The sequence below is a fragment of the Amblyraja radiata genome, chromosome 34 (genome assembly GCF_010909765.2).
Source record: "Amblyraja radiata isolate CabotCenter1 chromosome 34, sAmbRad1.1.pri, whole genome shotgun sequence".
NCBI lineage: Eukaryota > Metazoa > Chordata > Chondrichthyes > Rajiformes > Rajidae > Amblyraja > Amblyraja radiata.
The window spans coordinates 26,534,917-26,554,238 of NC_045989.1; the positions used below are offsets into that span (position 1 = coordinate 26,534,917).

Here is a 19,322-nt window from a genome sequence, read left to right on the forward strand (position 1 = left end):
CCGGGACTGACCCAACACTAGCCCGGGACTGACCCAACACTAGCCCGGGACTGACCCAACACTAGCCCGGGTCTGACTGTGGCTAGTCCGGGTTAGTCGAGTGCTGGTCCAGGGTGGTCGGGATCTGTATGTGGGTTGGTCCGGGACTGATCTGGAATTAGCCCGGGTGACCCGCCGTCCCCACTTCCTCATTCCGCAGCTTCACTCTGGCTCCGGCGGCCGCTCCTCGGGTAAGTGGGTCCTGGAAGGACGGGACGGGATCGGGGGCGGGATCGGGTCGGGGTCGGGGCCGGGCCGGGATGGGGGTCGGGGCCGGGGCGGGATGGGGGTCGGGGCCGGACAGGGCAGACGCTGCGACCGCCGCCCGTCCACTCCCGCTCCCCGCCTGGGTGAAGATGTGCCGGCGCTGCCCACATCTGGCGAGAACCGCGCCAGACGCACACAACATCTGCACATATCTGCCCACAGCTGGGGGAGACCCGCACACATCTGCCTCGCGTTGATCCAGCGGTTCCCCGGGTTATTGGGCATCGGGTTGTGATTTGAACCGAAGGCCTTTTGGCGGCGGTTTGAGGAACTCGCAGTTGCTCGTGTGTTGAAAGCAGTTGGGGGGAGGGGTCCACATCTGGGGGAGGGGCCACATCTGGGGGGTGGAGGGCACATCTGGAGGGAGGGGAGGGAGAGGGGGAGGGCACATCTGGGGGGAGAGGGAGGGTGCCACATCTGGGGGGAGGGCACATTTGGGGTCGAAGGTAGGTTGCAGCCAACAGCCTTCAACATATAGTGAATGTTTGAAATATGAAGCAAGCAGAATAAGCCAGGCTGTGGAGGTAGAAGGGTCCCAACCCAAAACGTCACCCATCATGTTCCCCAGGAATAGTCAAAGGTGCTTTATTATCATGAGGTATGGTGAAATTATTTCTTAGTTCAGTAAATTATTACTGTTTACCTGACAGTGCTGTCAATGCTGCCTGACCCGCTGAGTTACTCCAGCACTTTGTGTCTTTGCTCATCAAATATTTTATTACAATCAGGACATTGCTGCTTTTACTAAGACAGTCCATTAAGTGTTAGAATTACTTGTCACCAAAGGCAGCCAGTATCATCAGTGACCCTGACCACCCCCAACCACACTTTCACCTCACGCCTGCTATTGTGTGTGGGTAGAGTGTGTGAACTCCAGCTTCAGGGACAGCTTCTTCCCAACAACCACCAGGCTCTTAAACACTATTAACGCCGACTAAACTATGAACCAGGGACTTGGGGTGTTTGTTCTGCATTAATTTTGTTTTTTAATTTATTGAACTCTTTTTGCGAGTTGTGTTATTTGTGAGTTGTGTGTTTATAGCCCTGTTGCGCTGATGCAAGTAAGGATTTCATTGTTCTGTTTCCGTTACATGACAATTAAATACTCTTGACTCTCCCTTGAAATCAAAACAAAACACAAAGTGACAGGTGTGGCCAGGTGTGTGAATTGGGAAAGTGTAGACAACCTTTGATCAGAACAGTAAAAAGCTGGAGATATAAAGGCTTTGATCAGCACAAGATAGGCCAACAACAGAAGGACATCTGTGATGAGAATAATTGCATGAAAACAAAGATGATGGTGCAAAAGCCAGTGATTTGTGTAGATGCATGAGAAGGATTTGGCAGTGGTTGACCAGTCTTCTACTTATCGCCTTGTTTACCTGTCCATGACAAGGTGCAGTGGGTCTGGGGAAAGTGTCCCACAGCACAGGTGGGGATTACAGGATGAAACTGAGTGTTGATATATCCAGGCAAGTGGAAACTACTCCACACCTTCCTGACATTCCTCGTAGACAGTTGCACGGCAGTGAGGAGGAGCCATGTGCCCTTTATCTGCTGTTGTAGCCACTGATGACCCCAATGGTGATGAAGGTGATAGACCATCACGTTTCATCGGTCAATGGCTGCATTCTTCTTGAAGAAATAGCTGGACATTTTTGTTACTTAGTTGCTAATGAGTTGTCTGTACCTAAACATTGACCGAGCCTTGCTGCATGTATGAAGAGCAATGAATGGAATTAAGCATTGTGCAGTCATTAACAATCATCCCTGCTTCTGGTAGTATGAAGAAAGTTGTTTCTGAGGCATCTTCAAAGATGCAGCTACAAGACATAGGTCTGGAGAAGCAGACAGCAAACTAACAACAGAGTCACTAGGCCTGAAGAAAAGTTTCGACCCAAATCTATTCCTTTTCTCCAGATATGCTGCCTGACCTGTTATTCCAGCAATTTTTGTCTATCTTTGGTGTAAACCAGCATCTGCAGTTGCTTCCCACACTGTTAGCATTTACTGGTCGAACATTGGGAGTAGTGATTTTAGTTTAGTTTACTTTAGAGATACTGCACAAAAACAAGCCCTTCAGCCCATCAGCCAGTGATCCCCACACATTAATAATAATAATAATAATATATCTTTTATTGTCATTGCACGTCAGTGCAACGAGATTTAGTGTGCAGCTCCACTGATGTACAAGAAAGGTAAATAAATACAATACATAAATAAACAAGCTGAATTGATTGACGTGACCATCTGAGGGAGACTGTCCAAAGGGGGTGGGTGGGGGGGGGCACTCATTAGGGCCGGTTCAGAGCCGCTATAGCTCTTGGGATAAAACTGTTCCTGAGTCTGGAGGTTCGGGCGTAGAAGGCCTTGTAACGTCTGCCGGAGGGAAGTAGTTGAAACAGACCGTGGCAGGGGTGTGATGAGTCCTTATGGATGCTGAGGGCCTTCCTGAGGCACCGTGTGTGGTAGATGCCTTCCAAGGCTGGTAGCTCTGTCCCGATGATCCGCTGCGCTCTGTTGACGACGCGCTGAAGAGCTCTCCTCTCCGCCTCCGTGCAGCTGAGATACCACACAGAGATGCCATATGTTAATATGCTCTCTGTGGTGCAGCGGTAGAACGTTGTCAGCAGCTGTTGGGGCAGACCAGTCTTTTTTAATGTCCTCAGGAAGAACAGTCGTTGCTGTGCCTTCTTGACCAGCGCGGCGGTGTTTGTGGACCATGTGAGGTCTGCACATCCCATGCACTACGGACAATTTACATTTATACCAAGCCGAAGATCTCGGTGAAAACCCACGCAGGTCACGGGGAGAACGTACAAACTCCGTACAAAGACCACCAGTACTCGGGATGGAACTCGGGTCTCTGGCGCTGTAAATGCCGTAAGGCAGCAACTCTACCGCTGCGCCACCATGCCACCCACTATTATTTTTTTAAATGCCAGGTTAGAAAGATTACAAAATGCCTAATGGAAAGATGAGGCAACATTCCTCGCTCGTACATTGAGATGCATTTGTACAGTGTGGGAGTGAAAGACAGAGAGCTTTGGGGGAGTGAATTAAAATAACAAGATCAGGTGGTGGTTCTGGACTTGAGCAGATGCATAGTAAAACAGATGAGACAGCGCAGTGAGAGATATACCAACGGTTTCAGCTGCATGCAGCAGTGTTTGGAGATCTGAGTGACCAGTGATACAATCTTACTCTGGGATCAGGGAGAGACTGCGGGAGGAAAACTGCTGATGGTGATTTAAGAAACAGTTGGACAGGTACATGGATAGGACATGTTTGGAGAGATATGGACCAACGCGGGCAGGTTGGACTAGTGGAGCTGGAACATGTTGGCCGGTGTGGGCAAGTTGGTCCCAAGGGCCAGTTCCCACATGTGTCACTCTATGACTCTATGGTAAGCACAGGAAAGCCACTGTTTCACAGAGAAAGACGCAGTGCTGGAATAACTCAGTCGGTCAAGCAGATCTCTGGATAGGTGACAATTCGGGTCAAGACCCTTCAGACTGATTGCAGGAGGAGCGCGAAAGAGAGCTGGAAGAGAGGAGGGGCAGGACAGAACATGGCCATTGTTTCTCAGAATATTTCCTGCTGCCCTGCAATCAGTCAGAAGAAGGGTCCCGACCCAAAACATCACCTATCCATGTTCTCCACAGATGCTGCCTGACCCGCTGAGTTACTCCAACACTTTGTGCCTTTCTAAGGTGAACCGGCATCTGCAGTTCCTTGCTATTACACAATTACACAGAGCATCAGTTCCTTTGGGAGGCTGAGGTGGGTCTGAAGGGTGTGTCTGCTGTGAATGTTCAGCATTTATCACCTTTCACATTCCGCAACTGACTGTGTTTTGTCTCATGTCGGGGTTTAATGCCCCTGTTGGGGTTCTGCTGTGTGCTCCATGTTTTGTCTTTAACAATGAGTGACAACATCACTGCAGGAAGAGGGAGCCAGGTCTGGCCATCTCTCTGTCAGACAGATCAGTGTATTCCCTGCCCCACTCTCTGTCTCTGCTCCTCCAAACTATACTCCACCTAACTCCCTCTGGAAAGCCCTCACTTTCACCCTCCCCCTCCCCCTCCCCATAGCAGTATGTTCCAGATCATAACTTCCTTTCCCTTTTTACAAAACATCTTCTCACGCCGCCTCTGTGCTTTGCCATCCCCTTTCACAATGTTATTTCTATTTACTCTATAAATCTGCACAATGTTGTCCACTCTATCGAATCTCATCACCACTGGAAGAAGAGTATCTCTAACATAGAAACATAGAAACATAGAAATTAGGTGCAGGAGTAGGCCATTCGGCCCTTCGAGCCTGCACCGCCATTCAATATGATCATGGCTGATCATCCAACTCAGTATCCCGTACCTGCCTTCTCTCCATACCCTCTGATCCCCTTAGCCACAAGGGCCACATCTAACTCCCTCTTAAATATAGCCAATGAACTGGCCTCGACTACCCTCTGTGGCAGGGAGTTCCAGAGATTCACCACTCTCTGTGTGAAAAAAGTTCTTCTCATCTCGGTTTTAAAGGATTTCCCCCTTATCCTTAAGCTGTGACCCCTTGTCCTGGACTTCCCCAACATCGGGAGCAATCTTCCTGCATCTAGCCTGTCCAACCCCTTAAGAATTTTGTAAGTTTCTATAAGATCCCCTCTCAATCTCCTAAATTCTAGAGAGTATAAACCAAGTCTATCCAGTCTTTCTTCATAAGACAGTCCTGACATCCCAGGAATCAGTCTGGTGAACCTTCTCTGCACTCCCTCTATGGCAATAATGTCCTTCCTCAGATTTGGAGACCAAAACTGTACGCAATACTCCAGGTGTGGTCTCACCAAGACCCTGTACAACTGCAGTAGAACCTCCCTGCTCCTATACTCAAATCCTTTTGCTATGAAAGACTAACTCCTGCAGTCTAACCATGCTTTCGTTCCCGGAACCACTCTAGTGAATATTTCCCGCACCCTCTTCAGGGCCTGTAATTAGTGTGGAGAGTAGGATGCATTACTTCACTCCCGGCCTACTTGGCTTGATAAAACATTTACAAGGCTGAAGGTTGTTTGGTCCATTGCTTCTGCTGATCAAGAAACATAATTTTTTTTAAAATAACCTGCAAAACTAAGTAGCATTTGTTTTTTTAGCAAAGAGAAGATTATCGGAATAACACAGAGTTGGCGATGAACTGAGGAGCCACTGGTTTAACCTGCGAGGTTTGTGGAGCAGCAACCATCAAGATGTATTGGGATGTCAGCCATGAAGACACAGCTGAGGACAGCATGCCACAGGAAACTGGTAATGTGCTCACTCCTTGAATATAAAGAATGTGATGCCAGTTAATAAATTAACCATTGAATATTTGCATTATTATCAGATTTGGTTAATCGTGGAATAAGAGTTTCATTTGGATCATTTGGCTTCAACCCTGTCCCTGCCCCCAAACCTCAGTGTTGCCCTCCCTGGGTTGCCCTTGCCCATCATCACCATCAATTAAACCAATAACCTCCACACATGGCCATCAGTTGAAGTAAGAACATGGTCCATAGAAGGCTCAGTTGAAGAGTGGAGAGGCAAAGTTATTGGTGATTGGTTTGTTTCTTGTGCATGGAGCACCATTCTGAGTGGGCCAGAGGACCTCTGCACTGTGTCATTGACCAAGATGTTGAATTGGGTACAGATTGATTGAAATGCTGTTCAGGTCTGAATTGCAGTAGAGTCTAGAGTTATAGACCTCCATGCTTTGCACAGAATAGAATATTCCTCGTCTATTTTCTTTTAGCAAAGTGATGTGCGGTCTTAGCTTGGGAACTGATGGGTGAGGGGAGGGGGAGATGCAGGAGATTCAAGGGACTTGGAACAGAAAGGCTGGCTGCTCTTGTAGACCTGCCCGTTTAATACAAGTGTGGCAACGTGGTAAATGTATCAGTTGGAGCAGTGTATCGGGCTGGAGCAGTGTATCGGGCTGGAGCAGTGTATCGGGCTGGAGCAGTGTATCGGGCTGGAGCAGTGTATCGGGCTGGAGCAGTGTATCGGGCTGGAGCAGTGTATCGGGTTGGAGCAGTGTATCGGGCTGGAGCAGTGTATCGGGCTGGAGCAGTGTATCGGGCTGGAGCAGTGTATCGGGCTGGGGCAGTGTATCGGGCTGGGGCAGTGTATCGGGCTGGGGCAGTGTATCGGGCTGGAGCAGTGTATCGGGTTGGAGCAGTGTATCGGGCTGGAGCAGTGTATCGGGCTGGAGCAGTGTATCGGGCTGGAGCAGTGTATCGGGCTGGAGCAGTGTATCGGGCTGGAGCAGTGTATCGGGCTGGAGCAGTGTATCGGGCTGGAGCAGTGTATCGGGCTGGAGCAGTGTATCGGGCTGGAGCAGTGTATCGGGCTGGAGCAGTGTATCGGGCTGGAGCAGTGTATCGGGCTGGAGCAGTGTATCGGGCTGGAGCAGTGTATCGGGCTGGAGCAGTGTATCGGGCTGGAGCAGTGTATCGGGCTGGAGCAGTGTATCGGGCTGGAGCAGTGTATCGGGCTGGAGCAGTGTATCGGCTGGAGCAGTGTATCGGGCTGGAGCAGTGTATCGGGCTGGAGCAGTGTATCGGGCTGGAGCAGTGTATCGGGCTGGAGCAGTGTATCCGGCTGGAGCAGTGTATCGGGCTGGAGCAGTGTATCGGGCTGGAGCAGTGTATCGGGCTGGAGCAGTGTATCGGGTTGGAGCAGTGTATCGGGCTGGAGCAGTGTATCGGGCTGGAGCAGTGTATCGGGCTGGAGCAGTGTATCGGGCTGGAGCAGTGTATCGGGCTGGAGCAGTGTATCGGGCTGGAGCAGTGTATCGGGCTGGAGCAGTGTATCGGGCTGGAGCAGTGTATCGGGCTGGAGCAGTGTATCGGGTTGGAGCAATGTATCCGCTGGAGCAGTGTATCGGGCTGGAGCAGTGTATCGGGCTGGAGCAGTGTATCGGGCTGGAGCAGTGTATCGGGCTGGAGCAGTGTATCGGGCTGGAGCAGTGTATCGGGCTGGAGCAGTGTATCGGGCTGGAGCAGTGTATCGGGCTGGAGCCGTGTATCGGGCTGGAGCCGTGTATCGGGCTGGAGCCGTGTATCGGGCTGGAGCCGTGTATCGGGCTGGAGCCGTGTATCGGGCTGGAGCAGTGTATCGGGCTGGAGCAGTGTATCGGGCTGGAGCAGTGTATCGGGCTGGAGCAGTGTATCGGGCTGGAGCAGTGTATCGGGCTGGAGCAGTGTATCGGGCTGGAGCAGTGTATCGGGCTGGAGCAGTGTATCGGGCTGGAGCAGTGTATCGGGCTGGAGCAGTGTATCCGCTGGAGCAGTGTATCGGGCTGGAGCAGTGTATCGGGCTGGAGCAGTGTATCGGGCTGGAGCAGTGTATCGGGCTTGGAGCAGTGTATCGGGCTGGCGCAGTGTATCGGGCTGGAGCAGTGTATCGGGCTGGAGCAGTGTATCGGGCTGGAGCAGTGTATCGGGCTGGAGCAGTGTATCGGGCTGGGGCAGTGTATCGGCTGGAGCAGTGTATCGGCTGGAGCAGTGTATCGGGCTGGAGCAGTGTATCGGGCTGGAGCAGTGTATCGGGTTGGAGCAGTGTATCGGGCTGGAGCAGTGTATCGGGCTGGAGCAGTGTATCGGCTGGAGCAGTGTATCGGGCTGGAGCAGTGTATCGGGCTGGAGCAGTGTATCGGGCTGGAGCAGTGTATCGGGCTGGAGCAGTGTATCGGGCTGGAGCAGTGTATCGGGCTGGAGCAGTGTATCGGGCTGGAGCAGTGTATCGGGCTGGAGCAGTGTATCGGGCTGGAGCAGTGTATCGGGCTGGAGCAGTGTATCGGGCTGGAGCAGTGTATCGGGCTGGAGCAGTGTATCGGGCTGGAGCAGTGTATCGGGCTGGAGCAGTGTATCGGCTGGAGCAGTGTATCGGGCTGGAGCAGTGTATCGGGCTGGAGCAGTGTATCGGGCTGGAGCAGTGTATCGGGCTGGAGCAGTGTATCGGGCTGGAGCAGTGTATCGGGCTGGAGCAGTGTATCGGGCTGGAGCAGTGTATCGGGCTGGAGCAGTGTATCGGGCTGGAGCAGTGTATCGGCTGGAGCAGTGTATCGGGCTGGAGCAGTGTATCGGGCTGGAGCAGTGTATCGGGCTGGAGCAGTGTATCGGGCTGGAGCAGTGTATCGGGCTGGAGCAGTGTATCGGGCTGGAGCAGTGTATCGGGCTGGAGCAGTGTATCGGGCTGGAGCAGTGTATCGGGCTGGAGCAGTGTATCGGGCTGGAGCAGTGTATCGGGCTGGAGCAGTGTATCGGGCTGGAGCAGTGTATCGGGCTGGAGCAGTGTATCGGGCTGGAGCAGTGTATCGGGCTGGAGCAGTGTATCGGGCTGGAGCAGTGTATCGGGCTGGAGCAGTGTATCGGGCTGGAGCAGTGTATCGGGCTGGAGCAGTGTATCGGGCTGGAGCAGTGTATCGGGCTGGAGCAGTGTATCGGGCTGGAGCAGTGTATCGGGCTGGAGCAGTGTATCGGGCTGGAGCAGTGTATCGGGCTGGAGCAGTGTATCGGGCTGGAGCAGTGTATCGGGCTGGAGCAGTGTATCGGGCTGGAGCAGTGTATCGGGCTGGAGCAGTGTATCGGGCTGGAGCAGTGTATCGGGCTGGAGCAGTGTATCGGGCTGGAGCAGTGTATCGGGCTGGAGCAGTGTATCGGGCTGGAGCAGTGTATCGGGCTGGAGCAGTGTATCGGGCTGGAGCAGTGTATCGGGCTGGAGCAGTGTATCGGGCTGGAGCAGTGTATCGGGCTGGAGCAGTGTATCGGGCTGGAGCAGTGTATCGGGCTGGAGCAGTGTATCGGGCTGGAGCAGTGTATCGGGCTGGAGCAGTGTATCGGGCTGGAGCAGTGTATCGGGCTGGAGCAGTGTATCGGGCTGGAGCAGTGTATCGGGCTGGAGCAGTGTATCGGGCTGGAGCAGTGTATCGGGCTGGAGCAGTGTATCGGGCTGGAGCAGTGTATCGGGCTGGAGCAGTGTATCGGGCTGGAGCAGTGTATCGGGCTGGAGCAGTGTATCGGGCTGGAGCAGTGTATCGGGCTGGAGCAGTGTATCGGGCTGGAGCAGTGTATCGGGCTGGAGCAGTGTATCGGGCTGGAGCAGTGTATCGGGCTGGAGCAGTGTATCGGGCTGGAGCAGTGTATCGGGCTGGAGCAGTGTATCGGGCTGGAGCAGTGTATCGGGCTGGAGCCGTGTATCGGGCTGGAGCAGTGTATCGGGCTGGAGCAGTGTATCGGGCTGGAGCAGTGTATCGGGCTGGGGCAGTGTATCGGCTGGAGCAGTGTATCGGGCTGGAGCAGTGTATCGGGCTGGAGCAGTGTATCGGGCTGGAGCAGTGTATCGGGCTGGAGCAGTGTATCGGGCTGGAGCAGTGTATCGGGCTGGAGCAGTGTATCGGGCTGGAGCAGTGTATCGGGCTGGAGCAGTGTATCCGCTGGAGCAGTGTATCGAGCTGGAGCAGTGTATCGGGCTGGAGCAGTGTATCGGGCTGGAGCAGTGTATCGGGCTGGAGCAGTGTATCGGGCTGGAGCAGTGTATCGGGCTGGAGCAGTGTATCGGGCTGGAGCAGTGTATCGGGCTGGAGCAGTGTATCGGGCTGGAGCAGTGTATCGGGCTGGAGCAGTGTATCGGGCTGGAGCAGTGTATCGGGCTGGAGCAGTGTATCGGGCTGGAGCAGTGTATCGGGCTGGAGCAGTGTATCGGGCTGGAGCAGTGTATCGGGCTGGAGCAGTGTATCGGGCTGGAGCAGTGTATCGGGCTGGAGCAGTGTATCGGGCTGGAGCAGTGTATCGGGCTGGAGCAGTGTATCGGGCTGGAGCAGTGTATCGGGCTGGAGCAGTGTATCCGCTGGAGCAGTGTATCGGGCTGGAGCAGTGTATCGGGCTGGAGCAGTGTATCGGGCTGGAGCAGTGTATCGGGCTGGAGCAGTGTATCGGGCTGGAGCAGTGTATCGGGCTGGAGCCGTGTATCGGGCTGGAGCCGTGTATCGGGCTGGAGCAGTGTATCGGGCTGGAGCAGTGTATCGGGCTGGAGCAGTGTATCGGGCTGGAGCAGTGTATCGGGCTGGAGCAGTGTATCGGGCTGGGGCAGTGTATCGGCTGGGGCAGTGTATCGGGCTGGAGCAGTGTATCGGGTTGGAGCAGTGTATCGGCTGGAGCAGTGTATCGGGCTGGAGCAGTGTATCGGGCTGGAGCAGTGTATCGGGCTGGAGCAGTGTATCGGGCTGGAGCAGTGTATCGGGCTGGAGCAGTGTATCGGGCTGGAGCAGTGTATCGGGCTGGAGCAGTGTATCGGCTGGAGCAGTGTATCGGGCTGGAGCAGTGTATCGGGCTGGAGCAGTGTATCGGGCTGGAGCAGTGTATCGGGCTGGAGCAGTGTATCGGGCTGGAGCAGTGTATCGGCTGGAGCAGTGTATCGGGCTGGAGCAGTGTATCGGGCTGGAGCAGTGTATCGGGCTGGAGCAGTGTATCGGGCTGGAGCAGTGTATCCGCTGGAGCAGTGTATCGGGCTGGAGCAGTGTATCGGGCTGGAGCAGTGTATCGGGCTGGAGCAGTGTATCGGGCTGGAGCAGTGTATCGGGCTGGAGCAGTGTATCGGGCTGGAGCAGTGTATCGGGCTGGAGCAGCTTCATGAATAGGTCAAAAAGTAAGAGATGTCTGTATCCCGCAAGCTTCCTCCCCTGGACTATCTGGTGCCCGGATTACTGAGACCAAGAGGCCTCTTCACAGACTGTAACATCTCCTGAGTTTGTAACTAATATAACAGCAAAACATGAAAGTTTTAGAATAATTTGTTTTATTAATATTGAAATGCAAGTTTTACAGATAAGGGTTCCGGGAACATTGAAGTCAGTGGTTGATGTGACACAAAGCTGCTTCAGTTTCAATGCAGAAGATGTGAGCTAATGATGTGGTAATGTCCTGTGGTTTGGGCCTTCCCTGCCAAAACTAACTTCCCATTCCCTCTCCGTGTTTACATGAGAACACCGTACCTTTAGCAGCTTCCCTCAGAGCATTTATTTGATGAAAATCATTTTGGCCCCATAATCCTATCCCACCGTTCAATATGAACATGGTTGCTCATCCATTGTTAAACCATATCCCTACACAAACATTCTTTGTACGTTAACCCAATCATCCCTGGGGTCATTCTTGTAAACCACCTCTGTACCCTGTCCAATGCCAATGCATCCTTCCTCACAGATGCGAGGCCCAACGTCCACGCCAACATCCATGGCGACTAGGTGGGCAGTCTGGTCTAGTCCCTTTTGCCTGGGTTTGGCCATAATCTCTCTCCACCCATCCTAATGTGAGGCTACGTGTGATAACTGAGAGGTTATCCACTAGAGGAGATGACCTCACTATGAAGAGGGGTCCCAAACACAATCATAGTCTGTCCCTTTCCTGCACTGATGTTGCCTGGCGACCTGCTGATGTTCCTGCAGCCTTTATGTTCTGCTGCTGGAGAGGAGGTGACTCCGCTTATCCACAGAATGCTGTATTATGAGTATTATCCACTCCTGAGACCATACAAGATGCAGTGTTGTACATGATCAGTAGTAAACAGGTCATGGAATGGGCAATAGGAATAGTGAAATGTTGTGAGGAATGATTAGAAATGATATATAACTTATGGAAGGTAGAGAGAGGGACAGTGCCAGGATGTCAACATTACATTTGAGGATGGCGAGCGTGATCGTGTGAGCGGCGTTGAGAATGGTGTGTGTTTCCGTGACATCACCACCGCCTGTACCATGCGATGTTTATCTGTTCACTGCCCGTTCATGCAGAGAAACAGAGCATGACATTATAAAGGGAGCAGAGCCCAGCCTAAGCTGGTCTAACTGGATTATTGGAATCTACAGCTCGGGCTAAACCATTCCCATTTATATAACTATGTCTCAAGTTGCGCCATCACCAGCAAACCTGCTTTAGAGTCCAGTCTTGACCATCTTGCAGGAAATCTGCTGTCGACTGCACAAATCTAGCAGCCACACACGGCAATGCAGCCACACAACATGGGAAATAGGGCAGAAAGTGTTGGAGTAACTCAGCGGGTCAGGCAGCATCTCTGGAGAACATGGATTGGTGACGTTTCAGGTCAGGACTGATCTTCAAACTCTAGCAGTCTGATGAAGGGTCCCAATGTAAAATATTGCCTATCCATGTTCTGCAGATACGCTGCCTGACCCGCTGAGTTACTCCAGCACTCTGTGAAACGTCAACTATCCATGTTCTCCAGAGATGCTGCCTGACCCGCTGAGTTACTCCAGCATTCTGTGGTCTATGCAAGATTCCAGCATCTGCAGTTCCTTGTGTGTAATGGTCATAGAGAAATGAGCATCCACTCTGTGTGACCTGACGTCTGTACAACTCTACTACAAACTGTGGGTCTGACCCCATGTGTCCCAGTAACACTTTCCTCAAACTATAATGGCAGTGCTCTGTAAATCACCTCCATGTGATGAAAATGAAATGGATGAACACATTGGGATCAACGTACTATCTAACTGGCCTGTTGATCTCCTTATGTTAGAACGTAGAATGATTACAATAATAATAATAACTTTATTTATAGAGCATTTTAAAAACAACCACTGTTGCAACAAAGTGCTGTACATGACTAATCATGGACAAAAAATTATTACACGACAATAAAAACATTAAAAGAGAGAGTAAAAACAATTTAAAAAACATTAAAAACACTAAAACAGGAGCAAAGTCTCATGCAGGGTCAAAAGCCAAGGAATAGAAATGGGTTTTAAGATTGGTTTTAACTAGGTGCAGGAGCAGGCCATTCGGCCCTTCGAGCCAGTACCTACACACCTGTGGCCTCGGGTTGCTGATGCTGGAACCAGTTTCACTTTACTTCATCTTCCACTCCCATTCGAGTTCCATGTCGCTGCGAATTAGGGGAAAGGAGGGAAATCTTGGAACGCATTTTTGGTAAAACTGGCACAATCGGATCGAATGACATTTGGAAAACAGTGGGTCGACAAAAATGCTGGAGAAACTCAGAGGGTGAGGCAGCATCTATGAAGCGAAGGAATAGGCGATGTTTCAGGTCGAAACCCTTCTTCAGACAGAAATTGTCTTTTCCAACACTAAGAATAAATATGACTAAACTTTGAGGAGGAAAGCCGTGACTAAAGTTAGAATTAGTCTCCAAAATACTTCAAAACAAATTTTCAGTCAAAAACACCGTTCTCATGGAAATCCCAGGCAGAAAATCCTATCTCTGAGCTTCATGTGTTTTACCAATTATTGTGCATCTTTTAAAAAAGTCTATTTGAGTTTGTTAGTCAATGATCAGTATTGAAAGGGGAAGTTGTAATGAGGAAGTGACAGGCGAGTGTGATCTGGTGCCAAATAACAGTGTGTGTGAAAGAGGGGCTTCCACTTTGAATGGCCAGGCTGGCTAGTCCATCTGGGATGTGGGCAGTAGCTGACCGGTCTGTGGCCAGTGTTCCTGGGCAGGCTGATTACTGCGGCCACAGCCCTGGACTTCCACCTGTCGTCCAGTGTGGTTAGGAAGGTGTTGCAGAGTTTGTAACTGAGTGACAGTAGAGGCGTGATGCTGGGGACAGGTGCACATGTCCCACCCTGAATGAAACGCAAATAACTGCAGACGTACGAAACTGAAATAATAACAGAAAAGTGTGCCGGAAATACTCAGCAACTCAGAGAGTACGTGGACAATCATCAGCTTTGTCCACGACCCCCACAGGAGCTCCTTGGTGGTCCCTTGCAGTGACTCAAGCCATGACCCCTGACCCAGGGCCCCATGACCCCGGGCCTCATGGCACCTGACCCTGGGCCCCCCTTGCCCCGCCCTGCCCCCCTCCTTGTTCTTGCTCTGCCCTGGACTCTGGAATTGCTCTGTATTAGGAAAGCTTTCAACATTTGCATTGTCCAGCCTTCCCTGACCTTCCCTGAGTATCAGCTCACCTGCTCACATGCTTCACAACCAATCCCAGCTTCCTGTTGCTGCTTGCTTCACTTCCTGAACCTCCTGCACGATTACTGTCTGCTGTGGCCAGTGGGGCCAGTGTGACAGTGTGTTGTGGCCAGTGTGTTGTGGCCAGTGGGCTGTGGCCAGTGGGGCCAGTGTGCTGTGGCCAGTGGGCTGTGGCCAGTGGGGCCAGTGTGCTGTGGCCAGTGGGGGCAGTGTGCTGTGGCCAGTGTGACAGTGTGGTGGGGCCAGTGTGCTGTGGCCAGTGGGTGCAGTGTGCTGTGGCCAGTGGGGCCAGTGTGACAGTGTGCTGTGGCCAGTGTGCTGTGGCCAGTGTGACAGTGTGCTGTGGCCAGTGTGACAGTGTGCTGTGGCCAGTGTGGTCTCTACAAACACCAACCAAAGGGTTAATGCCCGGGTCACACCCACTATACTCAATAGCAAATCAATTGACAGACGGTAAAAGGGTTACAATCTGGGGGCAGAAACTCACCTAAGAATGAGCTGCTGTTATTACTGATGAATCCCACACCAGGCCAATATGAAACACACACGGTCCACGCTGCCTTTGCTCAGCGCGCCTGCTGCATCTCCGTTCTAGATCATTCTCCACTGCTCAGTACTGAGTGTATTAGAATACACCTTGCAGTGAGAGAGCAGCCTTGTCTCTCCCTGTGGCTGGGGCAAGTAGGAACTGGCCCTGACCATCCACAACTGGCCCTGACCTGTCCACAACCGGTCCTGACCTGTCCACAGCTCCTCAGTTGCACCAACTGCCCGTGTAAACCCAGGACTTGTATAACATTCCCAAATGCATCAGAGACCACATTACTCCTTTGGTACTACACGGCACACTGCAGCACACCTTCACTACCACACACCAGTGTAAGTTGTGTCTACCTGCTCCAGTCCGTCACTCAGCCCAGAAGCAGAGCCCTCTGACCCTGATGCTCAGGGCAAGTATCTGAGCCTGGGCTGAAGTGAACAGAGATGGTGAAATAATGAAAACAGGATTCACATGCGATCATCCACTTGAATGATGTGATGGTGTCATTCTATATTTTTGATTTGATGACATGCTTTGGCGAAATGAGGGGGGGAAGATTATTGGTGCTCAGGGAACAAGCAGTCAAACGCTCTCCAAACAGATATCCAGCGCAGCTTATCCAGAGGTAAAGCACAAAGTGCTGGGGTAACTCAACGGGCCAGGCAGCATCTCTGGGGGGAATGACGTTTCAGGTCGGGACCCTTCTTCAGACCCTGGTCTAAGTGTGTTGTTCATTGACTCTCAGATTCTGGGACAGTCTGACAATATCCAGGTGCCAGCTCAGATGCTGCAGTCTGTATCTGATGGTAATTGTAATCTCTGTATCAATTTCCAAAGCAATTGATTCTGCTGAGGGTTATGATGGGAGTGGTTGCTAGAGATGGCCTGAGGGAAGACTGATTAACTGCAGTGTTGCTGCTCCACCCAGTGTCCTTCACTGTCCACAGCCACAGACCCAGAGATGGGACACTAGCGCTGGGAAAACACCAACATCTCCAGACAAAGCAGCCTTGTGGTGAGCCAGGGGGCCGGGACTCGGCGAGTGGCGTGAGGGGGAAGCTCAGACTGTATCCGATCTCCAGCGTCACGCTGAGAATCCAACCGGAATACTTGGGAAAGATCGCCATGGATATTGTAGACTTTGGCTGGTAATCTGCATTGTTAATGGGGATGTAATGGGGATGTAATGGGGATGCACTGAATCACTGCTGTGACAAGGTCAGTCTTCTTTACAGAAGCCTTAAGTAGTCTCAGTAAGAGAACACAAATATAATCAGAGACATGTTGAAGTAGAACAAGAATTGTCTTCACATAATGACAGAAATCTGAATGGAATCTATTATTCTGAGAGCTCGCACTTTAGCACCATTTGGTTTACTGTTTGTTTAAAGTTACTTTCATTTTATTTTGCCACCATTGGCAGTGTGAATTTTGAACTGTTCTGGGGTTTGCCCTGAATTGTATAAATATGCGGCCGTTATTAGGGACTGAGGAATGGTGGTGGGAGTGAGTGTCATAGTCGTGCAAGTGTTGTATAGCAGGCTCTCTCTCTCTCTCTCTGTGGCATTGGGTGAATGGATGAATGATTAATGAACAGTATTGTTGGCTGTGCTGATGGAGCTGTGCCATGCTCAGCTCAAAGACTCTGTGCCTCCAGAAGGAACATTCCCAGCAAGTGTCCGACGTCAGACCACACTTGCATGGGAATAAAACCGTCTGAAACATAACATATAGAAGGGTTTCGCTGAGGTACGTGACCTAAATGTGGGACCAGTCTACTTTTTAATCTCATTCTCAAATTTACAATCAGTGGCAGGGATTTGATAACAGTTACAGTAACAAAGTTAAAGGAAACCGCGACAAGATAGTTTTGTACTAAAAATAACAAACACTACAGTCGCTGACAAATCTGAAATGACAGACAAATGCTGGGAAGACTTGTTTCAGAAGGAAAATCCTTTGTCCAAGCTGTCACCTCTCTCCCTGTCCATAGATGCTGCCAATCCAATGGTTTTACTCTTGTAGATGCTGTCTGTCTGTGTCTCTCTGTAGTTAACCCAACCTCCAGCCCACCAACCACCAGCGAGAAATATAATTGAGTTAATGGTTCTGATTCATTGGTGTAAACACTGTCATTAATAGTCACAGTGCAGAAGGTAACTGGAACTATCGGGGGGGGGGGGGGGGGAGATTGGGAGGAGTTGTGTCGGACTGACGAGGACTTCCAGTCCAGTGGGGGGCAGGGTGGACAGGGGTGAGAAGGTGAGAAGATGATGTTTGGGATGTTCTGTATGTGTTTGATTTCTGCATGCTTCTATTGAAGCCACTCTGTGTGTTCATTGCCCTTACGGTTAGGGTTAGAGCTAGGCTGCATTTTGACTGACCATTGGTCAGGGTGAGAGTGACCATTGTTTTAGTGAGGAAGAATTGCAGGTGACTATTTACCTATTTCCTGTAGATTTCCCCATCGCTGTTATTGGGAGTGAGGAGCAGGTTTATGGTGAAGGAGGTGGAGAAATCCCCAGTTTGGCATCTGTCTGCATCAGGGTTAGGTCTATGGAGGGCCCATTGCCTAGGATCATGCGTTTCAACTCACTTGGTAGCAGACTTAGACTGAGGACATATAAAGAGGTTTTACATATGGTGATGGTGTCTCTGAGGAGCCTTCCTCCACATGGGGGAGGTGGATGAGATGTGAATTCCACCAAGATTTGTAGCTTCAGCAAAAAAACAATAACATTTAAATCATTTGGACAGGAATATGGATACGAAAGGTTTAGAGGGATGTCGGCCAAACGCAGGCAGGTGGATCTAGTGTAGATGGGGCACCTTGGTCGGCCAAACGCATGCAGGTGGATCTAGTGTAGATGGGGCACCTTGGTCGGCCAAACACAGGCAGGTGGATCTAGTGTAGATGGGGCATCTTGGTCGGCATGGTCAAAGTGGGCCAAATGGCCAGTTTCCGTGCTGTACCACGGGATCGCACTGTGCACCAGTTGGACCAATGGTTGCAGGCCACGGGATCGCACTGTGCACCAGGTGGCATGAGACTGCTGTCAGAACGTGGAGAATGTGGGGACAATATCTGGAGGTCACTGCCAACGCACTGCGACCAATCGTGCTAGAATCCCATGCTGGTTTGTTCCGTTTGTAGCCCCACACCTCGTAACTCTGAGAACCATTGGTTTGTGCATCATTGGGTAATTACAGCCACTGCTATCTCTCCGTGACTGCCTGAGGGATCTGATCTATGTCTTTGTTCACAGGGACTGCCGATGAGGCTATGGGAAGCAAGCAGTCGGGGCTGGAGAGCCCAGCCTTCGAGCAGTGCTCAACCCTACAGAGTGTACAGGCAGCTTACAGTGCAGGCGAGGTGGAGCAGGCTCAACATCTCGCCCGCTTGTTGTGTGAGGAAGCTGGCAGCAGTGAAGAGAAGGTAAGAATGTCACAGCACCTGGTCCCCAGTGGAGAAGGCATGGATATTAATGATGGGCCGAACGGCCTAATTCTGCTCCTATTACATCTGAACATGAAGTAGGTGAGTGGAAGATGAAGCATGGACCTGCTGCTCGTAGATTAACAGGTAGCTTCTTCCACTCCTTGCCACAGCTGGACGACCTTCCCCAAATATCTCGTCCCCTTCCATGTGCAGTCATGGCTGGGATGAGCTGGGAGATTCCTCCCTAGGGTGATGTGGAAGTTAATGATGCCTGCTGTCCTGGTCACCACTTTACAGGAAGGCTATGGGGGCCCATGGTCAGTCAATACGAGGGGGGGCCTAGTACTATGGAGGCTTTGGAGAGGGTGCAGCAGAGCAGGACTGTGGAGTCGGAGTTGGAGTCGGAGTCGCGTGTGTTGGGTATCGATGTGTTGGGAGGTGCTCTTGGACGTTGTCTCAATCACAGAGATTTAGTTATGAAAGATTTGACAAAGTTGCGTTGTTTTCTCTAGAGCATCGGAGGCTAAGAGACAACCTGGTAGAAGTATCTAAAGCTAAGGGAAGCATAGTCAGGCTTTACCCAGAGTAGAAACGTCAAATGCTAGAGGGGGAAAGTTTAAGGGAGATGAGGTGAGTGATGATGTGAGGGGAAGTTGATGGAGATACAGGGAGAATGAATATAATGTGCGTTTGATAGTCAGTGCAAACTCAGTGGGCCGAAGGGCCTGTACCTTGTGCTCTATCACTCTGTGGACAGATAGCTAGGAAGGGGCCTTAGTACAAGGCCGGCTCTTTGGCAGCTGATATAACCAAAGTGTTGGTGTGGTTGTCCAGACAATTAATTTTGAGAGGTTGCACAATTCTCCGTAAACGTATTCCTCCATGTGTGGTTGCAAAGAGCAGGACTGGAGGAAGGACGTCAAACACAAGGAGTAAGCTGATGGACAGGAAACAGCATGAAGCTGGAGGTTTCAGACACGAGTCCAGGAGAGGAGAGGCTGGAAATGCACCAGTCTCTGATGGTGTGGGTCTGACTCTAATAATA

General features: G+C 51.3%; 1 protein-coding gene across 6 annotated transcripts in view; it reads left to right on the forward strand.

The window, feature by feature from the left end:
• The window catches only part of lrrk1 (leucine rich repeat kinase 1), a 53,640-nt gene continuing 34,318 nt past the window's right edge, over positions 1 to 19,322 (forward strand). For 3 of the 6 annotated variants that reach the window (XM_033050533.1, XM_033050537.1, XM_033050539.1), the window contains exons 1-3: positions 1 to 230; positions 5,456 to 5,606; positions 18,105 to 18,274. In XM_033050533.1, the coding sequence (XP_032906424.1) occupies positions 5,549 to 5,606; positions 18,105 to 18,274 (228 nt within the window). In that variant the 5' untranslated portion in view covers positions 1 to 230; positions 5,456 to 5,548. Of the gene's footprint in view, positions 231 to 760; positions 905 to 4,048; positions 4,090 to 5,221; positions 5,607 to 18,104; positions 18,275 to 19,322 lie in introns of those variants that run through there. The other 3 variants (XM_033050535.1, XM_033050536.1, XM_033050534.1) reach the window with 3 other exon arrangements.